The sequence below is a fragment of the Phycodurus eques genome, chromosome 4, assembly GCF_024500275.1.
Source record: "Phycodurus eques isolate BA_2022a chromosome 4, UOR_Pequ_1.1, whole genome shotgun sequence".
Classification (NCBI taxonomy): domain Eukaryota; kingdom Metazoa; phylum Chordata; class Actinopteri; order Syngnathiformes; family Syngnathidae; genus Phycodurus; species Phycodurus eques.
In genome coordinates, this window is record NC_084528.1 from 3,999,860 (window position 1) to 4,017,922 (window position 18,063).

The window sequence follows — 18,063 nt, forward strand, 5'->3', positions numbered from 1 at the left end:
CCTGAATGGTTGTCATTCAATATGTGCCTTGTGATTGACTGGTGAACAGTCCAGGGTCAAGACAACTCCACTTTATTCACATAGCAACAATTAACAACAGAAGTCATATCAACAGCACTTGACATATGGAGCAGCTATGCTGTACAACTATGCTCCTCACACATGAAAGAAAACCAACTGTATAGCTCCCTTCTTGCCCAATGTCATCTGGGACAGGATTCAGCTCACCTGTGACTCTGACCAGGCAGTAGAAAATTGATGGATGAACCAGTTTATATCTTTAGGTGTGCTAGATTTGGTCCATTTTCATTGTCGATATTTCTATCCCCATCATATTAAAAATAACAATAATAATAATAATAATGCAATTTATTGTTTCCCAGTAGCTGACTAAGACTTGTGCAACATCACCACAGTCTGTTTCCTGTGTCTTGTTTTCTGTTTCCTTCTTCCTTGTGTATGGCTGTCAAATAGTATGACAATAAAAAAAAACTGTGTGTGTGTGTGTATATATATATATATATATATATATATATATATATATATATATATATACTGTATATACGATATGAAATGTAATGCCCTCCTGTAATGTGGTCAAATGTAATGCCCCCCTGTAATGTGGTCAAGGATGATACAGCCGCGACCTCAGCCGACAGGAGCGGAACTACTGCGTCACCAGATAAGAACTGATAGCTGTCATCCTTGCTCATCGCTGGTTCTGGCCATGCCTCTATGGACAGACCTTCATTCTGCGCAGCGCCCATGCATCCCTCACCTGGCTCCTCAACTTCCCTAGAACCTGAGGGACGGCTGGCCCACTGGATGGAGACCCTGCATAACTACAACTTTGAAATCCACCCGTGCGCCAACACACCAACACAGACGCCCTATCGTGACGACCCTGCAAGGAGTCTAGACAATGCCGATGTCTGGAGGGGCGGGAAGTGCGGCATGGTCCCACAGCACTGAATGTGGAGGACGTCAACCCAGCGCAGCTCCGGTGGGAACAGAGGAATGACCCTATCCTTGGCCATGGCCAAGGATGGATGGAAGAAGGCTAACGACTTGCATGGTCAGTTGTTTCCATGCTGGACCTGGAGTACAATCAATAGTCCAACATTGTCACCCGGGTTCCGCTGCTGGAGGGAATCGCTACATCCTGGTCACAATGGACAACTGCAGTAGAGTTGTACAGCGATCAGGGATGGAACTTTGATGCCTAGGTCTTTGGAGAGGTCTGCCAAAGGCTGGGCATTAAGAAGGCCGTACAACCCCTGAGTGATGTGTGATGTACCTGATGTACCTCATTGAACTCAGTCTTCCGGATTGCTTAATTTATGTTAAAAAAAATCGCTGCAAAGGACTGGGGGATCCCCGCAGGACCCCCTACAATGTTTTTTTTGTCACCTTTTTAATGCCTTTGGTGTTTGCATGTTTGATATACAATTTGTGTGTGTGTGTGTGTGTGTATATATATATATATATATATATGTGTGTGTGTGTATATATAATCCCTACATACATATAAAGTAGAACAAATAAACTCAGAAATGAAGTCGTGTGTAATAATGTGAAATGACACAGGGAAAGGTATTGAACATGCCAACTGGTATTTATTTAATACTTTGTACAAAGGCCTTTGTTTTCAATTACCTGTATGGAGAAACTAGTTGCATGCATTGCTCTGGTGTGATTTTGGCCCATTCCTCCACACAAGCAGTCTTCAACTCTTGAAGGTTCCGTGGGCTTCTTTTATGGACCTTGAGTTTGAGTTATTTCCATAGATTTTCTATTTGATTCAAGTCAGGTGATAGGTTGGGCCATACTAGGAGCTTTATTTTTTTTCCTTTGAAACCAAATGAGAGTTTCCTTGGAAGTATGTTTTGGATCATTATCTTGCTGAAATTTCCACCCTCATTTCATTTTCGTCTTCCTCGTAGATGGCAGCAGATTTTTGTCAAGAATGTCTCTGTACATTTGTCCATGCATCCTTCCTTCAGTAATGTGAAGTTTACCAGTACCATTTGCTGAATAGCAGCCCCACACCATGATGTTCCCACCTCAGAACTTCACTGTTGGTTTGGTGTTTTTAGGGTGATGTTCAGTGAGTGCCATTTCCCCTCCAAACGTCGTGTGCATTAAGGCATCCAAACAGTTCAAATTCACTCTCATCCGACCAGACTATATTCTCCCAGTATTCGGCTAGCTTTTCCAAATATTGTTCAGGAAACTTTTAACGAGCTTTGACATGCTTTTTTTTTCAGCAATGAGGTCTTGCGTGGTGAGCGTGCATACAGGCCATGGCGCCGGAGTACATTACTCACAGTTTTCCTTGTTACAACAGTACCTGCTCATTCCAGGTCTGAAGCTCTCCACAGGTGGTCCTTGACTTGTGGAAAACTCTTCTGATTATTCTTTGCAGTCATCTGTCAGAAATCTTGCGAGGAGCACCCGATCGAGGCAAATTTATGGTGGTATTGGCTTTCCACTTACGTATTATGGCCCCAACGATGCTCACTGGAACAATCAGAAGCTTCGATATGCGGCTGTAACCAATGCCATTGTTATGTTTTACAACAATTAGTTTGTGATGGTCTTGACAGCTCTCTTCTCTTACCCATCATGAGATGCGTCTTGACTCACACCTTGATAATGAGACCTTTTTGTAGGTTATTAATTAGGACTGAACCAGCTGATATTCATTTTTGCACTGACAAGGGGCTGGATTTTAGGTGTCTTGGCTTTCCATGCCTTTTTGCACCTCCCTTTTTTCATGTGTTCAATACTTTTTCCCTGTGTCATTTCACATTTTTACACACAACTTAATATCTGAACTTATTTGTTCTACTTTCTTTATATGTATGGATTACTTGGGTTGTTCCCAACATCGTGGTTGAAATTTTCAGGTCAATAGCACCTTTGGAAGTATATTTAGTGAGAAAAATGGTGATGTTTTCAATACATATTTCATGCTGCTGTATTGGTAGAAAGATGATGAGGATAGAGCTGCCAGGTAAAAGATCACGAGGAAGACCAAAGAGAAAGTTGAAAGATGTAACATGAGGGCAGTTGGTGTTAGAGAGGAGGATGCAGGAGATAGGCAAGGAAAAGGATCACACGCTGTGGCGACCCCTAATGGAACAAGTCGAAAGTAAATGAAGTATGAATAGTCTGTAACTGGCATGTAGTTGAACATGTCCCATCCAAAAGTATTGGAACGGCAAAGTCAATTCCTTTGTTTTTGTTGTATACTGAAGACATTTGGGTTTTAGATATGAGACAAAAGTACAGAATTCCAGCTTTCATTTAATGGTATTTACATCTAGATGTTAAACAACTCGGGACAGAGCACATTTTGTTTGAAGCCACCCACTTTTCAAGTGAGCAAAAGCATTGGAACAGACATGATTAAATTAACTTAGTGAATAACATTTAAGCGCTCCCGCTGGGGAATCCATTGTTCTGTTGGGGGACTTCAATGCTCACGTGGGCAATGACAGTGAGACCTGAAGGGCGTGATTGGGAGGAACGGCCCCCTCGATCAGAACCCGAGCGGTGTTCTGTTATTGGACTTCTGTGCTCGTCATGGATTGTCCATAACGAACACCATATTCAAGCATAAGGGTGTCCACACGTGCACTTGGCACCAGGACACCCTACGTCGCAGTTCGATGATCGACTTTGTGGTCGTGTCATCGGACTTGCGGCCGCATGTCTTGGACACTCGGGTGAAGAGAGGGGCGGAGCTGTCAACTGATCACCACCTGGTGGTGAGTTGGCTCCTATGGTGGGGGAAGATGCCGGTCCGACGTGGCAGGCCCAAACGTATTGTGAGGGTCTGCTGGGAACGTCTGGAAGAATCCCCTGTCAGAAGGAGTTTCAACTCTCACCTCCGGCAGAACTTTGCTCATGTTCCGGGGGAGGCGGGGGACATCGAGTCCGAGTGGACCATGTTCCATGCCTCCATTGCTGAGGCGGCCGACCGGAGCTGTGGCTGTAAGGTGGTCGGTGCCTGTCGTGGCGGAAATCCCCGAACCCGTAGGTGGACACCAACGGTGAGGGATGCCGTCAAGCTGAAGAAGGAGTCCTATTGGGCCTTTTTGGCCTGTGGGACTTCTGAGGCAGCTGATGGGTACCGGCTGGCCAAGCGGAATGCAGCTCTGGTGGTCGCTGAAGCAAAAACTCGGGTATGGGTGGAGTTCGGTGAGGCCATGGAGAAAGACTTCCGGACGGCTTCGAGGAAATTCTGGTCCACCATCCGACGTCTCAGGAGAGGAAAGCAGTGCACCACCGACACTGTGTGTAGTGGGGATGGGGCGCTGCTGACCTCGACTCGGGACGTTGTGAGTCGGTGGGGAGAATACTTCGAAGACCTCCTCAATTCCACCGACACGCCTTCCCATGAGGAAGCAGAGTGTCGGTTCTCTGAGGCGGGCTCTCCTATCTCTGGGTTTGAGGTCACTGAGGTAGTTAAAAAGCTCCTCGGTGGCAGGGCCCCTGTGGTGGATGAGATTCGCCCGGAGTTCCTAAAGGCTCTGGATGTTGTGGGGCTGTCCTGGTTGACACGCCTCTGCAACATCGCGTGGACATCGGGGACAGTGCCTCTGGATTTGCAGACTGGGGTGGTGGTCCACCCCAGTCTGGACCGGAGGGTGTGTTCCAACTACAGGGGGATCACACTTCTCAGCCTCCCTGGTAAGGTCTATTCAGGGGTGCTGGAGAGGAGGGTCCGTCGCGAAGTCGAATCTCAGATTCAGGAGGAGCAGTGTGGTTTTCGTCCTGGCCGTGGAACATTGGACCAGCTCTACACCCTCGGCAGGGTCCTCGAGGGTGCATGGGAGTTCGTCCAACCAGTCTACATGTGTTTTGTGGACTTGGAGAAGGCGTTCGACCGTGTCCCTTGGGGAGTCCTGTGGAGGGTGCTTCAGGAGTATGGGGTACCGAACCCCCTGATATGGGCTGTTCGGTCCCTGTACGACCGGAGTCAGAGTTTGGTCCGCATATTCGGCAGTAAGTCGGACTCGTTCCCGGTGAGGGTTGGACTCCGCCAAGGCTGCCATTTGTCGCCGATTCTGTTCATAACATTTATGGACAGAATTTCTTGGCGCAGCCCAGGCGTAGAGGGGGTCCGGTTTGGTGGCTTCAGTATTGCATCTCTGCTTTTTGCTGATGATGTGGTTCTGTTGGCTTCATCAAGCCGTGAGCTCCAACTCTCACTGGAGCAGTTCGCAGCCGAGTGTGAAGCGGCTGGGATGAGAATCAGCACCTCCAAATCTGAGACCATGGTCCTCGGTCGGAAAAGGGTGGCATGCCCTCTCCAGGTCGGGGATGAGATCCTGCCCCAAGTGGAGGAGTTCAAGTATCTTGGGGTCTTGTTCACAAGTGAGGGAAGAATGGAACGGGAGATCGACAGGCGGATCGGTGCAGCGTCTGCAGTGATGCGGACTTTGTATCGGTCCGTTGTAGTAAAGAAGGAGCTAAGCCGAAAGGCGAAGCTCTCAATTTACCGGTCGATCTTCGTTCCTACCCTCACCTATGGTCATGAGCTGTGGGTCGTGACCGAAAGAACAAGATCCTGGATACAAGCGGCCGAAATTAGTTTCCTCCAGAGGGTGTCCGGGCTCTCCCTTAGCGATAGGGTGAGAAGCTCGGTCATCCGGGAGGATCTCAGAGTAGAGCCGCTGCTCCTCCGCATTGAGAGGAGCCAGATGAGGTGGCTGGGGCATCTGATTCGGATGCCTCCCGGACGCCTCCCTGGTGAGGTGTTCCGGGCACGTCCCACCGGGAGGAGACCCCGGGGACGACCCAGGACACGCTGGAGAGAATTCGTCCTTCGACTGGCCTGGGAATTCCTCGGGATCCCCCCGGAAGAGCTGGATGAAGTGGCTGGGGAAAGGGAAGTCTGGGCGTCCCTGGTAAAGCTACTGCCCCCACAGTAGCTTTAGCTTATCCGCGTACTGCCGACCCGGATCAGCGGTAAAAAATGGATGGATGGATGGATGGATGAATAACATTTAATATTTGGTGGCATAACCTTTACTTGCAATAACTGCATCAAGCCTGCAACCCATTGACTTCACCAGACTGTGGCATTCTTAATTTTAAATGCTTTTCCAGGCCTTTATTGCGGCCTCTTTAAGTTCAATTTAAAGAAAAATGCATCCAAACTAATCGGGAGAAGCTTCATCAAGCAACAAGACGATGACCAAAAACACACTGCCAACACAACAAAGGACTTCATCAGGGGGGAAAAGTGCAAAGTCTTAGACTGGCCAAGTCAATCACAAGACCTTAACCCAATAGATTATGCATTTTAGCTCCTGAAGAGGAGACCGAAGGGAGAACCCCCCAGAAAACAAACAAGAACTGAAAAAGGCTGCAGTAAAGGCCTAAAAAAGCATTTCAAATGAAGAATGCAACAGTCTGGTGAAGTCATTGGGTCACAGGCTTGATGCAGTTATTGCAAGCAAGGGCTATGCCAACAAATATTAAATATTATTCACTTTAAGTTAATTTAATCATGTCCGTTCCAATACTTTTGCTCCTTTGAAAAGTGGGTGGCTTCAATCCAAAGGTACTCTGTCCTGAGTTGTTTAACACATCTAGATCTTGATGCTGTCATGACAAGCTTGCTAGAGCAGCCCTTGAGACTGGAAATTTGCTGGGCCGAGAGCTGTTGGCCATATTGTCCTACAAACCTTGACTGGAAATTTGTATAAGACAGCCTATGGTACTTCAAGGTCCCGTATTTTACCAAACCAACCTTTTCTAGTATTTGGGATGTTATATTGGCTCTATAGTGCCTCAATAAACATGCAACATGCAAAATATGAATTAAAATCATCCACGCAATCCTGAGATCCAGACGTCTTATTGCCGAGAGGCCTGAAATCAGGTCATTAAATTTTCTCGAGCTTACCTACATCAGTAGCGAAGATCTCAGTCTACCGTTTCTGCTCCCAAGCCAGCGCTGTCAACGCAACAAATGCGTGTGCTCTCACAAGTGGGTGTTCTACACAGAGGCAGCCAATCAGAGGAAAGTGCGGTCTTAGCCAAATATGGACAAAGCAGATGTAAAACTGGGTCAAACAGAAGTAGCTGTCAGATGGGCCTTTTCTGGACACTCGTATGACAAAACCGAGGTTGTTTTTTTTTTTTTTTTTTTTTTTTTTTTATGAAATTGAGACTTTTATACTAAGTCCATGTTAGAGCGTCACTCTACGGAAGTCTAAATAGCCAAAATTCACCACGGCGAAAGCGAGCCTCTCGTGGTAGAGTGTTCCCCTACGTCCTCGGGTGAGGAAGTACTGCTGAAAAGGCCGCAGATCGTACTGGTACCCACTTAGATTCATAAAGACATGATCGATCCGTTCACCCCACTTTTTTTAATCACTCCCTCTTCCTGAAGTCGGCAAGGGAGACGAATCATATAAGCCCTACGTGGAACTCATGCTATCCGCTTCTCATGTTAAATGCCTTTAAAGTTATGTTTGGTTGTGCATTTGTAAGGCTGAGAAGCGCTGGGAGCACAAAACCTTGGCCTTACGTGTCGCTAGCTTTATACTGTATATTCTGACTCTCAGTGGAAATTGGACACACGTGGACACACGTCATGAGTCTCACTACCCTCAGTGTAAAACATCAGGTGTTTGCTCAATGTAAAACAGCGTAATTTACACACAAGTCTGATTTATTTTTACTAAGCTAGATAAATCTTATGTACTCAACACTAGCTGGCTTGAAATATCTTCAAAAAAATCAGTGGAAATACAGTGCTGTGAAAAAGTATTGGCCCCCTTCTGAAATTCTTATATTTTTGCATAGTTTCCCCAGTTTAATGTTTAAGATCAACAAACAAATGTAAATATCCGACAAATATAACCGAGTGAACCTTTAAATGCTGTTTTTAAATGTTTTTTTTTTCATTTATTAAGGGAAAAAAACTACACAGTTGCCTGCCCCTGTGTGGGAAAAGTAATTAACCGCCTTATATTAAATAATTCATTAATTGTGGCTAATCACAATTTTTGGTTAATTTTCACTGATCACACCCAAGCCTGATCACCTCCAGACCTGTTCAATCAATAAATCACTTAAACAGAATATGTCCTGATAAAATCAAGTTGGACAAAAGATCTAAAAAGCTGCAACAAAATGACATGATCCAAAGAAATTCCAGAAGATGTCAAGTAATTGACATCTATCAGTCTGGTAAGGGTTCTAAAAGCCATTTTTAAAGCTTTAGGAATTCAGCAAACCATAGGGAGAGCCATTATCCTCACATGGAGAAAACATGGAACAGTGGTGAACCTTCCCAAGAATGGCCTGCCTACAAAGATTAGCAAAAGAGACCCGCAATGAGTCACCCAGGAGGCCACAACGAAACTCAGGTCAACTTCTAAAGAACTGCAGACCTTCCTTGCCTCAGTTAAGGTCAGCGGTCATAACACAACAATAAGGAAGGGACTGGGCAAAAATGGTATCCATGACAGTATTCCAAGGTGAAAACCATTGCTGACCAAAAAGAACATAAAGGCTCATCTTTCTTTTGCCCAAAAAAAACATCATCATCTGAATGAATCCCAAGACTTTAAGGAGAATATTATATGGATTGACGAGATCAAATTTGAGCTTTTTGGATGGTCTGTGTCTCGTTACATCTGGCGTAAATGTAGCACAGACAAAAAAAAAAAGAAAAGAAAATGGAATTCAAATTAGACTGGAAGTGAATTTCTATAGGCTGACAGCTCTGAAGTCATAGCCATAAATGCCATTCAACTAATAATTGGCATAGTTCTGTCATTAATAATTGTCGGATTTGGTTCATTTTAAACTTTTAATCAATGAAAAGTGCTTTGTGTTGCATTTTTTTGAATGAAAAGCGCTGACAAATATAGTTTGATTGATTGATTGATCATTTCTTTCTGTGTTTTGGCTTTCAGTTTTTGGCCTTGGGTTCCACAGTTTTGGGTTTCAGTCAAGAATTTTCATTTCTGTGCGTCACTAATACACTATATAATGTACATCAACTTAAACTTAAGTTCAGTTGTGATATATGAACATGTTTGGAACTTAAACTTAACAACAATATGCTTATTGCGAAAATAGTTTATTTTAGGTTTAAGTCTACATCTGTAATAATTCCCAACCACGTGGTGTGACCGATCATGGGGTGTGCAGCAAGTTCACTTAATTGGTCCAAAGATTCAAATTTACTAACTACAAATATTGTATCTTTGATCATCTATCTATACAGCGTGCACACAATGAAATGTTCTTCCACTAGATGGCAGAAGGTACAATTGACCTGTGTATCCATCATTATTTTGGTGTATACCTGTGAATTTCAGTGTATATATATATATACACATATATATACATATATATACACATATATATATATATATATATATATATATATACACATATATATATATATATATATATATATATACTTTTTGTGACATTTTTGTTTTCTGGTGTGCCATGAGATATTTATAATATAAAATAAGTGCCTTGGCTCATTGAAGGTTCAGAAACACGACTACATGACAATTCAGTTTTATCACCACCTCAGGTTCAGTTTAGTTAAAAAAGATTTGATAAAATAACCTGTCTACTATGGTGAATTTGATCCAACAGTTTGGGTGTGAGGTTATAGAGGGTCCTGACCAACAATGAGTTCTGTTTACTTTTTTGAATGTATTTGTGATTGTAAGGTTAGATACATGTTTGTGTGTGGATTATCTGTTTGTTCACGTGAATAATGTTTTAACTGGAAGGAAGAAGTGTTGTGTTTCATCAAGTACTTTGTTGGTTGCCCCGAGCATTCGTTTCTGACTTTCTGTGTGTTGACATGCTGCCCGAAGTGGCTCTCCGATGGTGTCCTAAATAATGCTGCATCATTGTTCATTTCATTCATTTCAACACTGGTGGAGACTTGAAACTGTTGGTATAATGTTTTGAAACTGCTTTCTGAAGTCAGGTAGGAGGGAAGACTGAAGTGAGGAACAACTGCTTTTATGGATTTGTGGAGGTATAAAGACAGTGCAGAATTAGAAATGAGGTTTGAGAAAGCAGGATGATGAAGGAAAGGGGGAGGAGAGAGTGGCTTGTAGGGTAGGGTGGGTTGGGTTGCTAGGGGAGAGTGTATCAGCCTGCTACTGAGAGCCAGCCTTTTTATTGGAAGCTACTTGCATAGCAGGAGAAAGGAGGAAGAGAGGTAGCTAATGAGTGTTGTAGGCTGGTTGCTGAGACAGCACAGAGTTTATTTATAGAGTGCTGGCTGGCCAGCCCTTAGATACCAGCAACGAATCAGCTGATGGAGAAAGCGAGGGGCCCAACCAATGGCAGCGCAAGAAGGGGGATGTGAGAGAGAGGAAGTTCTGTGAGTGCTTCTCAGCCTCTTAAAGAGACTGTGCTGATTTCTCAGTACTAGGCAGATATTCTCTCTTTACAGCAGTGTCATGTCTGTTAAGCAGGCCAGGACCCAGAGCACCACAACAATGACTGTCAGTGGCAGTGATTGGATAATTTTTTTCTCTGCATTATCATATAGACACAGAACATGAAAACATACGGTATACAGCTCACCACAGCTGAATGTTTTTTTTTCTATTTTTCAAAATTCAATTCATAATTAATTCATTTTGAAACCAATGTGGCCTGCTGAATGGAATGAAAGAAGGCAAAATAAGTTATAATTACTCTTACGTGAGCTCTGTGAGCATCTAATCTGAATTATAAAAAAGGCTTTTAATTTTGCCTTTGAGAAGCCAGTTTTCCTTTCGAGGGAGACATGAATTGTGTTTTTAAAGCCAGCAGTTCAGCATTACAAACTGGGTGTATGCAGATCTAATTCTGGCCTCCTAATATCCCTTTCCCAAAGGCCCAGTATAGCTTGCTATGCTTGTTCTGACCTGCTTGTCTCATAGCAGGACACTCTAGAACTGACTACTGGCCAACACTGTGTAAAAAATAAAATAAAACATTTTAAGAAGTTGGTCCTTAACCTCTCAATCCATCTGTATTTTGGTGTTTTCTTTTGTAATATTAATAGAGAACATCAACAACATTTCCTGCTGTTTCACTAGAAGTGTGCATATTCATGTAGTTTTACAAGTAAAAGCACCATTTGGTTAGTGACATTTACAGAACTATTCCCTTTTGCCTCTAGCATGTTGACCTGTTTTTCAAGAGTGTGGATTCATTATATGGCACAACATGTTTTCTTGGAGAAGAACCAAAAATGTGAATTTTAAATCAAGCAGTATAAGGTTTAATTAAATTATGTTTCATATTTGTTGACATTTTATGTACTTATTTTCAGTAATCTGTAGTAATTTTCCAAAATGTATTTTTAACCATTGGTGTTGTACACTAGCCTTACATAGGGAAAGTCCTATCTTTAATGGTATTTACTGTATATCCTGTGATGTTGGTGGACCAGCCTGGACACCTCCTCTTGTAACTGACACTTATGAGTTCAATACCTTGATGTTCATTATACAGCCATGTTGGCAAGTGGTATATCTACACAGCGATTGACTCTTGGTTTCACGTAGCAGGTTTTTCTCTAAGCAGCTTCACATCACAAGTCTTTCTCTATTAAAGTTGGAACAATTTCACAAGAGACAACAGATATGTCTTCAACTCCATTTGTTGAGTATTTTGTTCTTGGTGGCTTTTTGGCATTTTTGCATATAATTTATGATAAAAATCTAACTTTTTTCAGTCTTTAAAAACGGAATACTATTAATACAATGTAATCCTAAAATTATGCATTTTCACAAGTGGTCGGACTCAAGGTCTATATCCCCACTCGCTATTTGTATCATTCATACACGAGTGAATCGCTAATCAATTAGTTTTTGTCCTCCTTGTACTATTCCAAAATAGTAGTCCTACAAATGCGTCTATCTGTTGAACCAGTAAGAGAGTATACACGCACGACTTGCTGCTGATTAGCTGCGTCTCCATATACAGAGAGGTTTTTCTTTTTAGGTTAAAATGGCTTACTTTAACGAGGATCCCTCGCCGTATTTTGGCCATAGGTAGAATCCCAAGTCTGTTTTATTGCCCGTCGATGCCATAAATCCTCACCGACTGGACCAAATTGCCACCTTTCTAGCTAGCCTGCTGACTACCGAGCCACGCTAGCGCCACACTGTTTTAGATCCACTTTCTCCCTTTCTCTCTCTTAACTCTGCTGCCATGCCGCAGTCCCACTCTCCAGCGATGGCCCTTTTTTTTGGGTGACGCTTCCATGTTATCTGTGCCTGAGCCTCCTTCAGTGGGGAGCTGTTTTGTTTTTTTTTTTTTTTCAAACGAACTTTATGGAGCTCTGAGTGAAGCCACATGTACATGCGCAGAAGCGATGCACAGTAAGTCAACCAAAATTATTAGTTATTTTTTTACTCAAATTGACTCGATTTACGAACCACTCGTATGTAGCTCAAATTTTCCCTTATAATAGATGTTAAATGTTCTATAGCAGAGCACTTTTAAGTAGCTGTTCAGCTTTACTGACGCCACAGGTATACTGTTTATCGGTGTAAAACAAATTTTCATCAAGGGACACACCTTAGATATGGTTTCCCTCAAAGGGCCGTTATGACTGAAAATAATCCATTCATCCATTTTCTTCAGTTTATCCCGAGTTAGGTCGCTGGACTTAAGCGTGGAAGCCCAAACTTCCTCTCCCCTGGCCACTTCGTCCATCTCTTCCAGAGGGATCCAAATGTTTTTCCAAGTAAGCCGGGAGACATAGTCTCGCCAGCGTGTCCTGGGTCGTGTCCTGGGCCTCCTTCTGGTAGGACGTGCCCGGGAACACCTCACCATGGAGGCATTCTAACCAGATGCCTGAGCCACCGCATCTGGCTCCTCCCAATGCAGAGGAACATCAGCTCTACTCTGAGTTCCTCTCAAATGACCAAGCTTCTTGCCCTTTCTAAGGGAGAGTCCTGACTTCTTACGGAGCAAACTCATATCGGCTCCTCATATCAATGATCTTGTTCTTTGGGTCACCTTACGGCTGAGTTTCTTCTTCACCGTGATAGGCTGATACATCTGCCTAAATCTGCCTGCCGATCTCCCACTCCATTCTTACCACACCCGCTAACTCCTCCACTTGGGGCAGGTTCTCATCCCCGACCTAGAGAGGGCACTCCACCCTTTTCACTGTCATTGCCCATATGAGCATAGAAGTCCTGCAGCAGAATAAGGAAGTCCTTAGCGAGAGTGCTCGCCAGCACACCCTCCAAGGACTCCAAAAAGGGTGAGGTACTCTGAGCTGCTGTTTGGTGCATAGGCACAAACAATAGTCAGGACCATTATAAGGCCCTAGAGCCAGCTTCTTTCGCTGGGGATAGGACCGCCAAGGTCCCCGCCATCGCCACTACCCAGCTCACTATGCACCATCGTGGGCCCTGCAGGTCGGGGGGCGTCTTGCTCTCCTGGTGGAGGGCGGGGTGGCATTGGGTCCCTGCGGTCTCCTCCGGGTGGCCGGTTGTCGTGGGGCCGGCGAACTGCCCTAGGTCCCTCAGTGTGGGACGTGTCCCTTCCGCCGGGCTGCTCTCAGGTGGACTCCTGGGCCCGATCCCGCCTTTCGATTGATTGGGTGGGGTCCTCAGCCACCGTGGTGGAGGCACAGCAATTACAGGACACTTCTGTCAGTCATTGTGCGTGCGAAATGGTGTCAATTCACTTGCATGCAGGCACACACCCCTGGGACTTTCTCGCTGGGTGTGTGGCCACTCACTTATTGCGACAAATAACTCATGAATATGCAAATTGCTTGATTATCCCCTCACTCACACTCTCGTCCTATAGACTTTTATAATTTACATAGTCACTCCCACCACACTTCAGTTGTACAGCCGGGTTCACGACCCTTGACCTGCATGCGTCTCCTGTCCTTGTCCTGTCCTTCCCTCACAAAGTGTAGCACTACTGCCCCATACAACACTTATATCTGTTTCATTGTTCTAGATATATAAGGATTTACTTTTCTCATCTTGTTTATAGTTAGTGCTTTGTCTTTTCTTTGCTTTGTCTTTTGTCTTCTTTTTTTGTACTCCTTGAACGTTGACAGCTAGCGGTAACGTGACTTTTACTTTGTTACAATTAATCTAAATGTCACTCGCTACTTTTATTTAGCAATTATTGCTTATCAACTATTTAGTGCGCGAGACTACGACTTCGACTTCCGCATCGGGCGCTGTATGCACTAATCTAATTTTAGCGCTAGTGACGTTTAAGTCTAGTTCACCAATCAAACGACAAAAGTCACATGACCTCACACAACGTCTTCTATTGGGCTTCCTGGAAATAGGTATTAACACGAGATAAACCAGCCTGGCTGATCGCCATGCCTAAATAGCCACCATTTTGGGAATGTCGTCGTTACCATGAAGGCAACGGCGCGCTACTCTTGTTTACATTTAGACAAACAAAAACAAGAGATTTCATGTATTGTAGTATTTGTCTGGCACTGCTCAAATGTGGATATTTCAGCTCACTTATAACTTGAGAAAACACTGTGCAGTAAATTGCAAAAGTTATTGATTTTTTAAAATTTTTTTTAATTGTTTGTGGTATTTACTACTTATTTCACTGTGTAGTTTTTACTCTTACTCAAGTATTTTTTTGGAGGACTACTTTTTACTTGAGTCACATTATTGTCAAGTAACAGTACTCTTACTTGAGTACAATGTTTGGCTACTCTACCCACCTCTGGAGCAGACATCCTCTATTGCTACTCTTACGTTTAAACAAAAGTTTTGCTCATCAAATCAACCAGTGTCGTATTTGTTGCACTGGTCTTTTTTATATTTTCGTATTGAGGAACCGCGAAGCACACGTAACATTGGTGACAAGAGCTGATCTGCTAGTGCATCCATCCATCCATCCATTTTCTGAGCCGCTTCTCCTCACTAGGGTCGCAGGCATGCTGGTGCCTAACCCAGCTATCATTGGGCAGGAGGCGGGGCACACCCTGAAATGGTTGCCAGCCAATCGCAGGGCACATACAAACAAACAACCATTCGCTCTCACATTCACACCGACGGGCAATTTAGAGTTGTCAATTAACGTGCATGTTTTTGGGATGTGGGAGGAAACTGGAGTGCCCGGAGAAAACCCACACAGGCACGGGGAGAACATGCAAACTCCACACAGGCGGGGCCGGGGATTGAACCCCGCTCCTCAGAACTGTGAGGCTGACGCTCTAACCAGTCGTCCACCGTGCCACCTCTGCTAGTACAGCTTGTATTAATTAGGAAACACGCCTACAATTAACTAATTAGTTTACGGATGTTAATGGTAAATGTATTAAGCGATGTTAAGGATTATGTCACAACACAGAATGAACTAACTTCAAATTCAGAAATGGCCAATTAAAACTGAAAATTATTTTACTTAATATTTTCCTGGAGGATCCATTTGGGATTAGCCTTTGAAATTGGTAATAGTGAAAAATTAAGTGAAAGAGAGAATGATTTTTAGTCAATTCTGTTCCAGAATAAGAGTGTTTTAAGAGGAGGATGCTATTCATGTGGCACATCTTGCAGCAGGTGCAGGTGGAGATGGTTCTGGCTCAATTTGGAGGCCAAAACAAAAAAGCAAAGAAATGAGGCACATTTTATTTGTATCTTAAATTTGTACATCAACATGTACTTGAGCGGTGTAAATAAATGTTTTTCTGTGTTAAGAAAATTTGTCGATTTTGCCTTATTATAGTGTTCAGTCTTCCGGATTGCTTAATTTATGTTAAAATAATACAAAAAAAATTCTCTGCGGAGGGCTGGGGGATCCCCCCAGACCCCCCAACAAATGTTTTTTTGTTATTTTTGGGTCACCTTTTTCATGCCTTTGGTGTATGCATGTCTAATTACAAAGCAGCCTCAGACCATCACATTGCCACCCCCTTGTTTAATTGTTGGCTTGATGTTTTTATTAAATGCCCTGTTATTTTTACATCACAGATAACAGGCTGCAAACCTTCAAAAAAAAAAGCTTTCTCTCATCAGTCAAGAGACTATTTCCCCAAATGTCTTGGGGATCTTTAAGATGTTGCTTTGAAAATGTAAGAAGAGTTTGCATTCTTTTTGTCAGCTGTGGTTTTCGCCTTGGAACTCTCCCATGGATGCCCATTTTGCCCAGTTGTCTGTCTTATGGTTGAACACCAGTAAGGTTTGTAGTTCATAGGATGTATTTCTGGGTTCTTGTGTGAACGTCCCCTGGATGAGTTGTCATTGGACTCTTAGAGTAATTTTGGTTGGTCGACCGCTCCTGTGAAGGTTCGCCACTTTTCTTACGTTTCTCCATTGTGGATAATGGCTCTGACTGTGGTTCTATGTAGTCCCAAAGCCTTGAAAATGGCTTTGTAACTTTTTCGAGACTGATGGATTTCATTCACTCTTTCTCATATGTAGTTGAATTGGATCATTGCATGAAGATTTTGTAGCCTACTTCATTTTGTCTGACAGACCAGTCCTATATTTATATATTAGGGAACTAATACTTTTCATGGCACTCAATATTCCTCTTGGCTTGTTTATATGTACTGTGTTCCTCTTACCTTGTATCAATGGATAGGTCGGAGATGCTACATTACTTCACTGTTTATGTGTACATGCTGACATTTTAAAGTGAAATCAGTTAATTCAGGGCCTCCAGCAAAATGAGACCTTTGTTTTGCAGTCATGGAACTGTTTGTGTTCATCAAGTTGTTGGCAGTTGAGTTCAGTGATCAGCTCTTGCTCCTCATCACATCAAAGAAAACCACAGGAGATGACGGACGTCTTCTTCTGTATGTGTCGACAAACAGTTGGTAATGTGCAGGAAGGCTACCTGTGGTTTGACCAAACTTTCCTTTCCTAGAATTTACATTGAATCTTTCACACAAAAAAAATGTCAAACCCCCACTAAATTAAAAGAAAACAAAAGTCAGTCCATGATGACAATCGCTACCGTAAACCAAAACCTATGAACAAACAGTGACCTTTGTGTGGATAATAACGATTACTTTTTAAAAAATGTAAATAACCTGTTTTAAAGCCCCAAATGTAACTTTTAGGAATTAAGACAAAGAAGGATACAGAATGTTAGGGATTCCCTATTTAATCATGTCTCCATTTTCATCTGTCTCTTCAGGTGTAAGCAGCTCAGGATGTCCGCCCACCTCCACCTCCTCCTCCTCCTCCTCCTCCTCCTCCTCTACTGCCCAGGGCTTCTCCCTCGCTGAGCCAGCCATGACCAGCCAGCACACACATACACACCCCTCCTTCAGCTCCATTCACTCCATGGCCGAACAGCAGCAGGTAATGCAGTGATCCTGCCAAAAATACATTTGGCAGTGGAACATGGCATTAGGCAGTACCGCCACTGAAAAGTTCAAATATGTTTTAGCCATGTAGGGTCAGATTTTAAGTTCTGTTCCTCACTAAAAGCTGATTTTCAAACATTCAACCCTTGGTGAAGTTGTTCTCTCTGTGTTTTAGAAGGTCTACAGAAGATCAATCTGATTTAGGAATTAGCATATTAATACATTAATTGATCATTAAGAATCCTGTCAACTGCGCGGAATTAATTATCGAATAATCCTGTTTTAAAGAAATCGAGATGTAATAATGACTTTGCTGCAACAAGCAGAGCCAGTGAGATTCAGTTGCGAAGACCCTCTCAATGGCAAAATGCCTTCGTGCAGCCTTACTCTGATCAATACAACACTGGCATATACTGTTAGTGGAAGTTGATTTTTATCCCATCTCATTATATAAACCCCTAACAATTAATGGATTAATTGATTGTTAATTTGACCCAAAATCAAGGACATTTAAATGACCAACCTTGCTCTGGTTTAAACATTTCAGGTTTTATTTTGATGTCTCAAATTTGCAAGCCAATGCTCTTTTTGCATATTAGAAAATAAACACAACAGCAATGAAAATAGTCTTGCACGAGAGACCCCTAAAATGTAGGCGCTTTCAAACCTGCCGTCCGTGTTCTCTCTTCTGAATCAGTTTTTATGTAGACACGTTCCGTGTCCCCTCTGTTTAG

At 43.2% G+C, this 18,063-nt stretch overlaps 1 protein-coding gene across 1 annotated transcript in view; it reads left to right on the forward strand.

Moving 5' to 3' along the window:
• LOC133401122 (dual specificity tyrosine-phosphorylation-regulated kinase 1B-like) overlaps positions 1 to 18,063 on the forward strand; it is a 51,816-nt gene that overhangs the window by 10,574 nt on the left and 23,179 nt on the right. The window contains 1 exon segment of the mRNA XM_061673674.1: positions 17,158 to 17,324. Within this exon segment, the coding sequence (XP_061529658.1) occupies positions 17,158 to 17,324 (167 nt within the window).